The following is a 16,243-nucleotide window of genomic DNA, read 5'->3' as shown; positions in this document are numbered from 1 at the left end:
AAGTGTCAGATAGAAGCCACAAGCTCTGCCACTCTAGCTTGCCCCTTCTGTTTTGAAGGAAGCAGAGCACCGACCTGATCTAAGGAAGGAATTTTACAGAAAACGACCTTTGATTTCAAACCAGAGCTATGAATGTTGAGTTCTTTCAAATCTAAGACTTACACGTTTCTTAGCAAGCCAGTTAGGTTAAACCATTTTGTTACTGCTGGAATTAAGGGAAAACAAAACAAAACAAAACAATATTAACTCAGTATTTAAAATACTTGAAAATACTTTCCTAAAATACAATAGAAATTTCTGTTTGCTCCATCTTCTTTCTTCCCTTTTCATTTTTCTTTTCCCTCTTTTTATTTTTTTTTAATTTCTTTTTGATTCTTAGGCCATATATTCTTATGCTTTACTGAATAGCCAAACATGTCTCTCAAAAAGCACAGCATACATGAAAAATTATTGATAAATATTGATTTTTTTAAAAGTAAGTTATTAGATAAAACTGAAACTAGTTATAAAAGTCATGCTCAGAGCCCTCATATTTTCTTTTTTTTCCTCTAAAATAGAATTTTTTTAAACTATAGTGAGCGAAGAAGTGCATCCTTCCTTTACAGAACTCTTATAAAAGTGATGGCTTTTGTAAAATACTGTTCTTTTAAAACCTATACTGTTCATAAACACACACACACTCACACACATACACTCAGGCACACACACCCATGTGCACACACACACATAGGTTAGGAGGTGAATTATTTGGGCAGAGATGAAACACCAGCATATGCCCAGACTGCTAGTGAGAAACATTAGCCCCTATTATTTGTGAAACACGATAGTAAAACACCAGCAGAGTAGAATGGCTTGTTTCAAGGAGGCACAACTGTGGTTTGGGTTTGATCTGCTTTCCGTAATGGGCAAGTCCGTGGACATTGCTGAAAATATAAATCAGAACTATTCAGATGAGCGCACCAGCCTGGCCACCTCCATGGGACTCGGTCAGCAGCCAAGGAATCTGAGTGTTCTGGCAGACTGCGAGTACCCTGAGAAACGCTGGCCTGGCCTCGCTTTCTCTCTGTTTCTCCAAGAGTGAGTTTGCTTTTGCCCACCAGAACAGCAGAGCTGGTTCCCTAGGCTTAAGAAAAATAATAATAATAAATCTTAGGTTATTAGCAGCTGATGATTGAACAATGTAATCTGTGTAGTGAACAGAGCCCTTCTGAACTATTATATAGTGCATGGATTTTTTTACATTATAGACAGGCCATAGAAGCGAGCTGTAATTCGAGGGTGTGATGTTAGAGCCCACATCCTTATTTGAATTTTCACAGTTGGAGCTTACGAAGTCCCTTTCCCTAGTGTCTCCACAGCTGGCATTCAACAGTGCTTCACCTATAACCAAACCACCTTTTATTTGCTCTGGTTATTAAAAACATTAAATCAGGCACATTAAACATCTCCTGGTTGCTATTTTGTGAAAGGCAAAAATTGAATGAACTCCAGCTGTGGGTTAAATGTGGCTAGGTCCACAGTTCCCAGATTTGCCTTTTCTTGTCTTTAAACATTATTTTCTCTTTTTACATGCAAAGCTAAAGGGGAGAAAAGGAAACAGAAGAAAAGTCAAAACAAAGAGTAAGCAAGGGATCCGGGGAAAGGAAAATGAGATGGATATTGGACATCTGCGAAAGTAGAAAAAAGAGAGGAAGGAGGGGGCCTGAGATGCTTGGTGGCTTTCATGGGATATGGATGGACCATAATTTATTTTTTTCTAGCAAGAGAAAAAAATTATTCAGGAAGGCCCATGTGTTTATCTGAGATTCTGGTGACATCACAGCACAAACTCAACATGAGTTATGACATCATGAGCTTTCCCACCCAGTTACTGTGTGGATCCATCTCGCTTGACATCTAAGCATACCTCATTTTGGCTAAAAGCTGTAGTTGAACAAGATTCATTGTTCCAGGCAAAGGGTTGGGCTGGTAAGAATGAAACCATGGCTATATACAGGAAAGGTTCCGTTTATAAACAAGAAACTGGTACCAGAAAATCGCAGAGAAGCACCAGCGTGCTCCCCAAGCTGATAGATATTCATTGCATATCTCCCTTTTTTTTCTTATATAACTAAGTATAAAAGACAACATTTCCATAATAACTATAAAAATGAAAGCCAGTCTTTGAAGGGCTGAGGCGTCTTCCAGGTCTGAGATAATTCTAAAAAAAAAAAAAAAAAAAAAACCCCCTTTGAAAAAGGATGTACGGCATGCTACAGCTCTTCTCAAAGACCAGGTTTGACCGATGCCTTTTAAAGAATAGGATTCAGGTCTGTTCTGTGAGTTGTGAGCTGACTGAGGGTGGAGCTCCCCACGACCTCGCTGACCGATGAGGATGTAGTGATGGTGTTGTGTTGGATAACTTGCTGCTGAGAGCATGCTGGCACAGGGCTCGCAGGAGGGCTGCTCTCTGGACCTAGGAGGAAACACAGACACACATACACAAATATAGCTCTTTCTTGGGGGAGCTCCACAGGAATAGGTAGAAATGCTATTAGACATTAAACTGCGTATGGAGGAGCTTCATACATTTCCTTCTGGAAGGGAAGGCCAAAGCTTCATTTTAAACTGAGGTCGCCAAGCTAAGCCTCCCAGGCTCATAGCTATGGGAAAAGCCAGACTTTCCCCATCAGTAAGATGACCCCCGTAAAATGTGTTTGATCAAGCCTTGGGGGGTGTGAATTCCCCCGTCTTATATTTTCAGGTAGCCATTCGTATTATTAAATGTGGAAAAATACTCACATGTGGTGGGAGAATCTGTGTTGCTCAATCTAAAAAATTATTTGAAAACAAATTCACCTTCAGCCATGATTCATTGTTCCTCCTGCCTTCCCTGATTCACCTAGCATTTAGTCTACTGCCATTGTAAGTACAGAAAGTGGAGCCAGAGAGGAAGGGACCCCCACACGGTTTGCTGAAAACAGGGTGGGGGGGGGAAGCCCAGGAGCTTTGCAGCCTGGTGAGCAACATGCAGCATCTCCTGAGAAACTAGAGGCAAGTGATACACCCAGAGATGTCTCTCAACTCCCAGGAGGATCCTCTCAGGAGGATGAACAGGCCTCTAGTAACTGGACCCCTACAGACTCATTTCTGGCTACAAAGCAGGAATTTGGTAATGTGCTGCCAGGGAGAGTAAGGCCAGACCTTAGTGTGGGGGGGGGGAGGGGTGCTGGGCATGGTTTTGGAAAGAGGTCAGGAAAGATGGCTCCCCCTGGCAGAAGCATCTATAATCTCTTAGTCATTCCCAAGTATCTGTCTGGGTGTGCAGCCTGTGCTGTATTTTTCCCTTATAATAAAAATTCAGGGCAAAATGAGAGGCGAGTTTTCTTCTAAGGAATAAAAACGTGACTTACTTAAATACCCTTGGGATTCTTTCTGCATGGCTGTTATCGGACAGTCTTTATGTGTTAACAACAACTGCTTCAGCTGGGCCACCTCATTTTTCAACATGGACACTTCATTCTGGGAAGACATAGTAACATTTTGTTGAGAAGACCAAAGAATTAGCAAGCACAAAGTCCCATCATCTGCTTTCAACCGCAGAGTTATCAAGCTTTACTACTGACTGTGTTCAAATGACATTCAGAACGTTACTTAGAGGGATTGATCCGAATTCTGTAGTTTCCCTTCCATTTGGCCCTCTTATTGTATGGGTCTTTTGAAGAGACCAAAGTTTAACTCAAGAACTGAACCCCTACATAAAAAGCAGACCATACCCTTTAAGTGACGGGCTCTGGAACCAGATTATATAGCTGAGCTCCCCATGCTGCACTGACCATGTGACATGAGATAGATGTGGCCATGTATTATCTAACATGATTAGGTTAACCTTCACCAACCTCATTTATAGCATTTAGAAGATGGAGTTAGAAATGGTACAATGTACAGTGAAGTTGGTGACACCCACGGTACAAACGTACATAAGTAGACATCGTCTAGAGAAGAAAATTCCTAGAAGTCTAGAAGTTACTTGAAAAAATGAAGCTGTTTCTTTAATGAATATCTCCCACTTGCAAATGCATTTGGAACACTGGATAAACTGCACCCCGAATAGCATTGCTAATAAAGTAACAAATGTCTCATCTGCAAAAGCTTTCCCCATTATCCTTCAAACCACAAAATAATGATAATAGTGAGAAATTCTCCTAAAGATGAATAAATCACTTAATGGTACAGGAAAATGCTCTTAAATCTGCGAGCATTCAGGAAGGCAAACAGTACCTCCCACTTCCCAGCCAGGATGATTGATAGGTAGCCAGCCATGGTTTGAAGTGACTTTTGGCAAGTAAGGACAACTTTATTTTACAGGGAAATTCACATCAGCCTCCAACCAACTCCTCTTTGAACTTTAACTGAATTATGTTGTTTAAATAACATTCTTTGTTTCCCCACACCAAGTTCTCCTATTTTTAAAATAGTATGTATAAGAGAAATTCACCTTTAGAACATTACATATCTTTAAGTATATGTTTAAAAATAAAATAAAACTGCTCAAGCTGAAACAGTGAATTGTTGTGTGTGTGTGTGTGTGTATGTTTGTGCATGCACACAGCAAGGTGAAATGTCCGGCTACTTGCATACGTTAGCACTGAAACCTTTCTGAACACACCATTCCGGATACCCTAGCAAAACTGGCAGTTACAGATGATGTAGACAATGCAACTTAGAAACCATTACGGAGAACCTACACTTTCTCTACTGTGGCCCAGAAAACAATAAGCAAAGTATAAAAGCCAAACTTGGGGGTTGGTGAGATGGCTCAGTGGGTAAAAGTGCTTGCTACCGAGGCTGATGCCTGGAGTTCAATCCACATGGTGGAAGGAGAATCCACATGGTGGAAGGAGAGATCAACTTATAGATGTTATCCTCGGATTTCAATGTGTGTGACAAAGCACATGCAAATGCCCCCATAACCAACCAACCAACCAACCAACCAACCAACCAATCAACAAACAAACAAGCAAAGTATCGTAGTTTTAAAATTAACAAACAAAACCAAACTGGATTATTTTGCTTTCTTAACACGTTTTGAATTGAAAACCAATCTTTTTTGAGATCTAGTGGTTGTTTTGGAGATGGGTTCCATTTCTCCCTTACTGTGTCCTGGGCAGTGGCTGTGTCTTGGTAGCACTTGCACTCCTGCCAGGGTGTGTTGATGGGCTATCCTTTGAAACACTGGTAATGCTATTCATTAGCTGTCCACCATTAGTGGGAGCACATCCAAACTCTTTCACAATACACGTTTGCTTCTACAAAGTAATTTTACTATAAAACAGCATAAACTTTCATGCTTATCAATAAAGCACTATCAAAGTATATGAGAACATTATTTTGTCCACAAATAGCAAAATACTTTGCTGATAAACCAATAAGCTGCAAGCAGAGAAACGAAGTAAGGTCTTGAGTGGTGTAAAGTTTTGTTAAGGATGTAAGAATCAGGACTGGAGAGATGGCTTGGGAGTTAACAGCACTTTCTGTTCTTGCAGAGGACCTGATTTGGGCTCCCAACACCGACATAGCTCACAACCATCTATAACTTTAGTTCCAGAGGATGTAGCAATGTCCTCTGCCGTCTTCGTGGGAACTAGGTATGTACATAGTGCATATACATGCATGTAGGGAAAACATTCATATATATGAAATATATATGTGAAATATATATGAAATATATATACATACATATATATACACACACAATCTAAAAATATGCAGTGCTTTAAAAACAGACCATCTGCATATACTTCTGACATTAGTAATAAATTGTGTTATCAGGTCATGTCATGGTTCAGAGGTGAATACCAGTTAATAACATTAACAGAGAGGAGCAAGCAGTCCCTGAGTTCAATACACATTACTCGGATGCAACAGGGAAGGAGGAACAACCTAATCGCCTTGAAATTCATGCACAGGAAGTTCACAGGAAAGAAGAGAAGCAGCTTGCTCCTAGGGTTGAGAATAATCATGAGGGCTGAAGGCATAGCCCAGTGGTACAGTGCTTGCCTGATATGGGCAAGGGCCTGAGCTGTGTCCCCAGAACTACAAACCAAACTAAATGACACCACTACCAATGACAGCAGTTGGGGCTGACTTTCCAGATCATTCCACTGAAGTCCAAAATGAGAAGGCTCGGCTAGTTTAGTTCCTCACAGTAAGACAAGCTTCGCAGTCTATAAAGACTGTGTGCTGCCTTTCTATTGGGCTCTAGTCACCTAGCAATCAAATGAAGGAGCTGATCATGGACTTTTTTTGGTCAGTGAACTGCCCTGGACATTCTCACAGGTGCTTGCTTATACTCCAGGCCTTGTGTCTCATGAGGAAGCCAACTCCAGCATCTCTTGTATGACCAGATCTTACCAGTACAAGTCACAGTGCATGAACCACAGTTTCATTTCAGAGAGAACAAAACCTGTCGTCCACATCTGCACTCGTGTTGAGAAAGAGATTCCAAAACCTTCTTGGATGTCACAAGGAAGGGCCCTTAACTTGAGAAAGGTCAAGAACTGATGGCGTAGAGAAAGGGGCTAAGATGGGAGCCTCTGCACAGACATGGCATCTGAGGACTCCAGATTCAAAGAAGACAGAAGCAAGAAATACACCAACAGCAGGCTAGGCGTCTAGTAGGAACCTTTTGGAGGTGAGAGGACTAGAACCACCTTGAATTCGTTTTCGTAAGAGAAAAACCAGATAGAGAATATTTCAAAAGATGCACGAGACGAGTCAGATTTGGCCTGGAAGTTCAGCAGGGAAATAAAAGCCCGAACTGTGGGAAGAAATCTCTCACTTTATCAATGGAGGAAAAATTCACCTTTGTTGGTTGTAACACCACATCTAGTCTAGGTGCTCAGAGACAGCTTTTTAAAAAGTATAAATAATAGACACACACTCTTTGACTGAAGTCAATCCTTTCCTTTCTCAGCTGTGGAGTGATTTGGGGGTTGCTGTTCTTAAAGCAGTTAGCTATTTAGATAATGATGGTAAGAGAGGGACCCTGTCACACTGATGTGTTTTCAAACCCATAAATCTGCCTGGGGATGAAGTAGGGATTGCATGGAGGTGTTCCACACTGTGACAGCATCCTTTAAACAGCACGTTCAGTATCCCCTGGCAGGCACATTTACAGCTTGGGGCTTTGATGATGTCGTTTAGTTATATGACAAATCCACAATCCTTTTTTTTTTTTTTTTTTGGTATAAGCTGGAGTTTGTGCCAAAAACATAATTATCACAAAGGGCCCAGAATCCCACCCCCTTTTTCAGATTAGCCGAGGGCAGGTTTGGTCCCTCAGAAACAAAGGACTTTCAATTTGTCAAGCAACAGTTTCCATCTGGCCCGCTCCCCTGCCAAGTCCCAGACCTGGGTTCGTGTGTCTAAAATTTCAGCATCAACTTAGACCATGTGTCTTTGCACTAAAAAGGAAAAGCAATTACTTTAGTGGGTGACCAGATGATTTCCATATCCCCACTGAATGCAAGCAACCTAGGAGCGCCACATGGGCAGGGATCTGCCACTGCAGCAGAAGGAGACAGACTCCTTTGGTTCACTTGTGTCAGAATGAAAGATGTCAAAGCTGTGGCTTAGGGCACAGGCGATTTGCCCAAGTCCCTGGTCTGATACTTATTGGTTGTTTGGCATTGGGGTTGACTCCTTATCTCTCCAAGCCTAAGTTTCTCCATATTGCAAAATGTCAGATTGGGCATTTTCTAAATTTCTCTAAATCCTATTCCTATGATGAGTTCTTGGGCAGAAATTTACTGTGAAGCTAAGACTGAGGTCTGCCTTTTATTTTTCTGGGTCTTGTTTTCCCAATGAGAAGCTCTGCAGAAGCCTAGCTATAAGATTCTATTCTGGAAAACAACTCAAAAGTGGCAGCTGGCCACGCAGACTTCGGAGATTCCATTTGGCTGGGGCTTGTTTGCTTAGCGCCTTCTATTTCTGTTTACTTAAAATTTGGCTCATGGAACCAGTCTCAAGAAAGACACCTTTTTCTTTTGGCATCGAGAGGAAAAGGGTCACTCAAAGGTAGCTGAGACTGTGCTATCCTCTCCTGCATCACAAGGCATGGTCCACAGTACACAATATAACAGATACCATGGGACTGCTGTGCCCTCTGGTGCCTCTGTAACAAGCAGTGGCTGAAAACATCAGTAAGTGGGGTCTTCCCCTGCCCCTTTCTCTGCATAGCTTTTGTAGCCAAAAGATACCAGTGTCTACTGCTAAGGCTAAGGTTTTTTTTTATCCAGTTTTTAAGACTTAGTACCTCTTTTTCTTGGATGTCTTAGCTCTAAAATATTAAGCACACACACACACACACACACACACACACACACACACACACACACACAGTGAATTAGTGTCTAGTAAAGGGTAAATGTACTTTGTATGTTTCTTGAAAGCAGTCATAAATAAGGGTATGTCAAGGCACAGGCACATCTGACCTTAAACTCAAGGGCATCTTTCTGTGTGGCTCTGCTACGACTCTTCTCAGAGAAGATCCTGGAGTAAATCTGTAGGGACTCATTTTAATTCACCCTGATTTAACGTTTTGTGTCTGACCTGTGTCTGCTGGCTGTTCACGGCTCTGCTTTAAAGAACTTGCACTCAACCAGAGATGATGTTTGCACTACCCACATGCTCTGCTCCAACCAGGGGACAAGTGGCAGTGTCTGGAGACTCTGTGGTTGTCACAACTAAGGGAGGGGTTTCCTCCTGATGCTAATATGTAAAAGCCAAAGATTCTGTGACATAGAGTTTCATAGGGTGTAACAAAGATTCCCAGAGTCAGTAGGGCCTAAATTGGAAACCCCAACAGGTTTCCACCATCCTCCTGTGGGCCTCAGAACAGTCAGAATTTCCTACTTCAATCATTGCTCAGCCAATGTCCCAATGTGTGCTGGGTCCGTGCAGACCGCAGTCTTCACTTTTTAACATGCATGCATAACACACTTCAATTCTTTAAAAAATGTGTTTATATGTATGTGTGTCTGTGTGAATGTATGTCGTGCGTGCAAGGTACCCATAGAGGCTAGAAGAGGGTGTTAGATGCCCTGGAACTGCAGGCACGGGCAGACATGAACCCCTTTCTATGGATGCTGGGAACCAAACAGGTCCTCTGTAAGGGCAGCAAGTGCTCTTAACTGCTAAGCCATTTCTCCATCCCCCAATAACACTGTAAACACATGTCAAAGAGAAAATGTATCCATGAATGCTAAAATGCTTACATGCACTCCTGTTAAAGGTTTTTCATGGCCGCCTCTGCCCTGTCTGAGGACGGCAGTAGCTTTCAAAGTGTTTAGCTCCAGACACTACTTTGTGGTTTGACTCTGCAATCAAAGCCTTACCAAGTTGGTCGGGCATCCAGTCTTTGGACACTCTAGACACAGGGAATCATTCAATGATTCAAAGAGTTCAGGTCCACTGCTAGAACAGGGAATAGCCAACAGGGAGGCGAAATAGTGAGACATTGTCTCAAAACTATGTCACAAACCAGTATATGAGCTTATTTTTATGTAAGCTGAATACTTTCTAACGTTATCTTGTCTATCACAAGCAGGGTGATAAATTTAGGTAGGGGGATGGGGGAAGATGAATGCCTGTAAGTTATGGACTTTAGTTCACAGTTACTCTAATCTTCCTTTGTATGCTTTTGATTTGTACACTGGATGCCATAAATCTTGTCTGTTTAACGTAACTCACAACGCAAAGACATCTCAAGTGCCCCCTTTGAAAGGGTGCATAGATGGCGAGGGATGTAGCTCAGGTGGCAAAGTGCTTGCCTAGCATTAGGGAAGCCATGTTCCCCAGCACCACATAGAACTGAGCACTGATGTCATATGCCTTCATTGCCCACACTCTCCAACTAGAGGCAAGGGCTTCAGAGGAGCAAAGTCATCCTTAGATGCATAGTAAGTTCAAAGCCAGTGGGGTTACACCCTGTCTAAAATAAAATAAAATAAAATAAAATAAAATAAAATAAAATAAGATAAAATAATCTTCAGTAACTATTCTGAGACCAGCCTGGAGATACTATCAGTTTCTAAGGTGTACAGTTTTTCTATTTGGGTGTCACCTTCCACCTTCCTTATACCCATAGCTCAGTTCTGAGAAGAGCTGGCTCAATTTCATTGGCATTTTCTTGGGAGAACCTTCCTGATGTTAGGAAAAAACAACAAACAAACACTTTGAACGACATCACTGGTGAGCCTGGAGTTCTCCAGAGAAACCCAGCACATTAGTTCCAATCCTCTCTGCCCAGGACAATCCCAGAAACAGCTTCCTTAAAGATGTTCCTAGCTAAGCCACCCCTGGAAAGCAAAAATCACACAAGATTCCAATGTCGCTGAGGTTGAAATGAAGAGGGAAATAGGTATTTACTTTTTAGAGCAAACAAACCCGACACAACGCCAAGACATAAAATATTTTTCTGTTAAAAATAAAAATACAGACCATTGGGTGTATGCCTGGTGCCCACACTAGATGGCTTCCAGATGAAGAGCCTCCTCTGGACCATGCTAAGTGCCGAGTGGACATAGGTTCACATCTTACCTCCAACTCTGTAAAGTTGGTCCCTAATTATAGATGAGGAAACAGAGAGCCAGACTGCTTAAACACAGCCAGAAGCCACCAAAGCAAGGCACAAAGCCCTGCTTCTGTGCTTGGCCCCATGCATCCTTCATCTCTTGTGGGAGGACTGATGGTACTGAACTACTTAATGATGCTGGATGAGAGGGCCTGGGTTCCTCTGAGGCCAGGTGTGTGGTAGGATGCATGGGTCAACAAGCCTCAGGGCAGGAAACGCCAGCTGTGATGAGGCCGGGGAAGGGATGGGGGCCGCACCTGAAGCTGCATGTTTGTCTGGGTGAGCTCTTCAGCTTTCTTTTCCAGTGACATCACCCAGACCTTCCTCTTCTGTCTGCAGCGGGTGGCGGCGGCCCGGTTCCTTTCCAGAAATTTCCTCCGCCTCTCATCTGGGTCCTCATCCACCACCCTTCGCCGGCGTCCCCCTGTGGGCTGGGGCGGTTGTATTGTCTGGGTTGGCTGCATCTGTTGTGTAGCTGGTGAAACCTGAGGGGAAGGAGAGGGAGGAAGTGATGGGGACAGCGAAGGACATTTTGGGTAAGGAAGACTCCCAAGCCAGGGTTACAAGAGCAAAGCTCAGGAAGCCAGTTGCGTTTTAGTAAGCAAGGGAAACTTGTTCTCAGGGGATGAGACTAGCAATGAAATCACACTTGTGAGAGCAAGAGACCTTGAGTTGCAATCCATGTACTTGGGCTTGATGATACAAGCAGGCGATTTTTTCCCCTGCAGGACATTTGGAGAATCCTAGTGGTGGTGCTGTGTGTGTGTATGTTGGGGTGGGTGTGGGGCATTTGTTTCTTCTTCAGGTAATAAAAAAATGTTTTATTTAAGATGCTTTAAAGAGCATTAATTTGGCAGTGGATGGCTACTGGGTTGAAACAGGTAAGGTCAAGGTTAATGGGATGATATTTTTGTTTTGTTTTTGTTTTTCACAGAAAAAAAAAAAACCCTGTATCGTGGGTTGTGGGCTCTGTTAATTCCAAATGTTTTTAAAAATCACCTCAGTGGAACACACCCGTGGGACACTGCCACCCCTGGACTCTTCCAGAAGAGCCTTGCACATTCAGAAGGCAGCTGGGGTCCTCTTTCCTGTTCCCTCTACAGACTGCAAATGGGTGTGGTCTGCACTGTCCTCGGGGCTCTGACTAAGGAGGAGGGAGTCTCCGGAGAGTGTCTTTGTGACTGTGGGCCGGGCCTTGGACAGTTGGCAAGTGTTGCCAGCAATCCTCTCTGTTACACACAGTATCTGTGAGGCAGAGAGGACAGGTTGCCCAACACACATCTACATTATAAGGAAATCCTAGGAGGTCACATACTTTATTAATAAGGTTTTACTAAGCCTGTAGACTCCTTGTAAGGCCTATGTGGGACTCCACAACACAGAAAACGTAGAGATCCTCACAGAGCCAGCTTTATTTCCCTCTAAGAGGCAGACACATGGTCCCTTGTGAAATTTCTATGACTCCCTCTTTATATGTCTGGATACCTAATGCTCCCGCTAATGCCCTTCACTCCTGCCCCGTCTCCTGTCTCTCAGTCACCCAGGTTTATGGTTTAATACCTATAAAGCTGTTTTACAAGAGACATTTAACCTACAGAAATAACAGGGGAAAAGTTTGCAAAAGCTAAGATCAAACCCCCTTTCTAGCACATTCAAACACCATGATTGAAATCAATCAGAATGACTGTAATGGCACCAATAGTGGCTTCGAGTTGACGTCAGTTGAATGATGATGATATATTTTAGTCCTAAACTCTTGTCAAACCTTCTATGACTAACTGCAAAAAGAATCGGGCTCGGGAGGTCGGTCGGACTGCATCTCAGTAATTTTATCTAAAGCAAGGACGTTTTCTGAAACTCTTTATTGACAATTCCTTTCCGCCCAATCACAGAGGGATAGCAAAATAAATTAATTTTCTAAGGTCTTACTCACTGGGGTGGCTGGTGATGACATAATCTTTGCCATTGGCCAAGATGTAGCAAACTTGCATTTCAGATGCTAACCCCTGAGCCAACTCCTGCAGAACCAGACAACAGGAGCTTTTGACACAATGCTGTTTTCACGTCTTCTTTTTGGGGGAGATCTCTTGCTACCAGTTCTATACAAGATGAGTTTAAGCCCAACTGGGTTTTATTATTTACAGCAAGGACCTCTGAATGCCATGTTCTCCTTTCCTAACTTCAATCCACCTTACACTCAGTCACCTTTCCTGTTTCTTTTCCCTGTGTGCTGAGAGTGAGTCCAGGCCCAGTGCTAGGTCCAGGGCTTGGGCTAGGGGAGCAAAGGCTAAGAAATATTGCCTGTGACCATCAAGCGTCACCAGGATTCTGAACTCACACCTAAATTATGTAGGAAAATCACAGGAAGCTGGCAGAATTTGAAGCTACAACCTAAAACTAGAACCTGTATCCCTGGTAATTGCCGTGACTTTTACATACAAGGTAGAAGTCTCTTGGCGGGATTTGTTTTGCACATTTTGATAAAAAGTAAATGAATGGCAATTTGAAGAAGACAGAATTTGTTCCAAGTTATCTTAGACTCTCAGAATTAGAAGGACCTTCTGAGATCTCTATATCTCCTGCTCAGAAAACTTTATAGGATCTTGTCAGTAATCAGTCATGTGCATAGAGCCTGAGCGTGGTAATTTAGAGTGCTGACTAAATGATCAGCAGATATGGAGTCCAGAATAAGATTTAAAAAAGAAAATCTAGGTGTAGCTAATTATATTTGCAATTAGCTAATTACATATACAATTGGGCACTTACTGACTTGAAACAGGGCAATTGGCTAATTGGCACTTAGCTAGTGAATGCCTTTCATATTTATAAAACTGTTAACTGGTCTGAAAGAACTTGCCCAGAAAGGTGCCCAAACCTTGATGTCCTATGCGTCAGTAATGAACTCAAAGTGAAAGGACTGCCTTTGAGGTGGCTTTGCATTCTCCTTTTTGATGCATGTCCCAGTACAACAGCTGATTAAAATGTGAATAAAAATATCCCCAGGGCAACGTTTTATTTCTGAATTACTTGCTAAACTTCTTTCAAATTGTTTGAGTTTAGAATTGATCCTGGCTAGCATGTTTTAAAAACCTTTACAGACCCTTGGTGATTTCATATTCACGAAGGCCTATACATTTAATCAATCGGTATTACTACTTTGCTGATTGGAAATGCTGAGGGTTAATCTATCCCTCTGTTCACAGTCACCAAAGTCAGTCTAGAAAAGAACTGGTTTTTACTGCATAGCTCAACTCCTCTTGCTGGGTAGAGTGCCACTGAGGATCTTTGCAAAGGTAAATTAATCTAAGGGACAGGTTTGGCTGCCTGTGGCTGTCCTCACCTCTGTGCTCTTTCCTTACCTCGTTTGTTAGGGCAGGGAACTCTAGAGCTCAAAGCATCACTTGGTCTCAGAGCTTGGCTCCAGAGGCAGAAAGCAAAGGAGAGCGCTAATAAGCACTCCTTGGCAGACCTTAGCTTCCGACCCAGCGGGTTGGGGCTAGACAGTAGGATCTGGGTGGAGAGGACGAGTGAAAGTCATCTTGCTCGAAGCCCCAAAGTGACCAGGGCTCACCACACTCTTGGACATATCCTCCATCTACTTAGGAAAACCCATCCTGTCCAGGGCCTTGCTTGTCTTCTTAGTCTGGGTGACATAATGTCTGCTTGGTCCTCCACTCTCTCTAAGTGCACTCCGCATGCCTGTTCTCTTCCTGGCTAGCCATGGTGACTCTCTACCCCTGGGATTTGACCTTTCTCTTGGTCTGGTCATCTGCAGAGCTTGGCTGCCTCTCTGCCTCCCCCAAGATGCTGCACACTCAGGGATGCGTCAGCTCTCACCATCACTCCAGCACCTTGGGCCCTTCCCTTGCACTCCTTGAAGACCTTCATCTGCTGGGACTGATCCTCTTCAGCTTCTTAGCTCTCAGTTCAACTGTTCACATCTTTCATCATGAGCTCAAGTTTCTCTTAATCCTCCTATCAGTATTATCTATTTCTTAGGACAAACTTTATGACATGCCTGCAAAAATATAGGTTTTGGAGAGCTTACAGTTTTCATTTGCTCCTAGCGATTGAAGCTGAAATTTTCTTCTATTGTTTATAGAACCTATGAGCCAATCCTGTCTTACAGTTCACAATCACCTCCTAGGAAATGCACAGAGCTCCCCTAGAATGTCCCTAGGCTTATTAAACAAGGTAGCAACAGATGACTGCAGAGTTAGTGCTTTATCCATTAACAAGGCCAGGAGGAAGAAAGAGATGCAGGTGAAAGTCTACCTGTGCTTGGTTGCCGGTGTGCAGGGGTGGGTGTGGCGAGGTCTGGTGGTGCGCCGGGTGTGCGTGAAGGTGGGAATGGGAGTGGTGGTGCGGGTGGTTCTGCTGGTGGTGAGGCTGTGGGTGGGGATGGTGTGTGGGGTGCTGGTGCTGGTGTGGATAGGGGTGGTGGGGCGGCAGTGTCTGGTGCTGATGCGGGTGTGAGTGCAGGTGGTGGTGCGGTGTCTGGTCTTGCCGAGAGCCCATCATCTCCATCATGTGTCCGATGGTGCTCATGTTCCCGTTCGACATGGCGGCAGGATGGTGAGTCAGCGCAGCCTTCAGTCTCTGAAACAGAATAAAGGAAGGGGAAGCTGAGGTCACTCACATACACAGTGGGGATGGATATGGAAGCCAAAGGACTCACACTTTCGGTTCTCTAGTATTTTTGGTACTATTGTTACAGCAGCTATTGTGAGTGCATAGCTTTATAGAGTTTCACTTTGTTTTAAGTGTATTGTGATGGGTAGGGGGATCACTGTTGGTTCTGTTAACTGTTGTAGTAAACACACAGGATATCCTATCAAGATTTACTGAAAGGTATTTCCTGTGCTACTGTCGCTCATCATGGCCTATTGATAGCAAAATGTAAGAACTAACCCAATGAAACCATTTAATATACTGATGCATGAGTTGGAGGGTTCTGGCCCTCACCTGTGTGCAGGGACATCTTGTCTGCTACAAGATTTCTTAGACGCAAGGAAGAGATCGCATTCAATTTTAGCATGCAGGAAAATAACTAATATTATTTTTGGAGTTCGAGTCAGCCTTAGCAATCCAAAGGTAATGTGAAAATCTTTTGCATTACCACGGCATTCCCATGACCCTACTGAAAATTGTCTTTTTTTTTTCTCACACAGTCAGCTTCTTCTAACTTCATGTATGAAGTGAGGGAAGAAGAATGAGTTGTGGTATTCACACGCTGTGATGGCCAAGTTGACAGGCCAGTACATGTCCACTGACTGAGAAACTCTGCTCATTACGAAACAGGCATGCATAGGAATAGCTTCCACCTGAACCTAGAGCAGAGGCAAGCCCGTGTTATCAGACAGATTCTCCACCACTGTGAACTTCAGTCTCTCGGTTCAGCCACCCTAATGCCCAAGCAGCTGTGTAGGATGTGCAAGGGAGCCTGCTCTTCTGCCCAGCAGCTTCATTTACAGCCAGGAAATTGGCATTTCATGTAATACAACATAAAATGTTAGATACTTTGCTCTTTCTCCTTTTCCCTTCCTTTCCCTTCCTTTCCCTTCCTTTCCTTTCCTTTCCTTTCCCTTCCCTTCCCTTCCCTTCCCTTCCCTTCCCTTCCCTTCCCTT

At 43.4% G+C, this 16,243-nt stretch overlaps 1 protein-coding gene across 3 annotated transcripts in view; it reads right to left on the bottom strand.

Annotated features, from left to right (window-relative positions):
* Positions 1-360: 360 nt before the first annotated feature.
* The window catches only part of Creb5 (cAMP responsive element binding protein 5), a 394,770-nt gene continuing 378,887 nt past the window's right edge, over positions 361-16,243 (bottom strand). For 2 of the 3 annotated variants that reach the window (XM_029478951.1, XM_021164792.1), the window contains exons 8-11: positions 14,891-15,214; positions 10,873-11,100; positions 3,393-3,501; positions 538-2,455 (exon numbers count right to left, since the gene is read on the bottom strand). In XM_029478951.1, coding sequence (XP_029334811.1) covers positions 2,292-2,455; positions 3,393-3,501; positions 10,873-11,100; positions 14,891-15,214 — 825 coding nt within the window. In that variant the 3' untranslated portion in view covers positions 538-2,291. Of the gene's footprint in view, positions 2,456-3,392; positions 3,502-10,872; positions 11,101-14,890; positions 15,215-16,243 lie in introns of all 3 variants that reach the window. The other variant, XM_021164793.1, reaches the window with a different exon arrangement.

This window comes from Mus caroli, chromosome 6 (assembly GCF_900094665.2).
Source record: "Mus caroli chromosome 6, CAROLI_EIJ_v1.1, whole genome shotgun sequence".
In the NCBI taxonomy this organism is placed as follows: domain Eukaryota; kingdom Metazoa; phylum Chordata; class Mammalia; order Rodentia; family Muridae; genus Mus; species Mus caroli.
The sequence above is the reverse complement of the archived record's forward strand: the minus strand, read 5'-3'. Positions and strand labels throughout refer to the sequence as shown.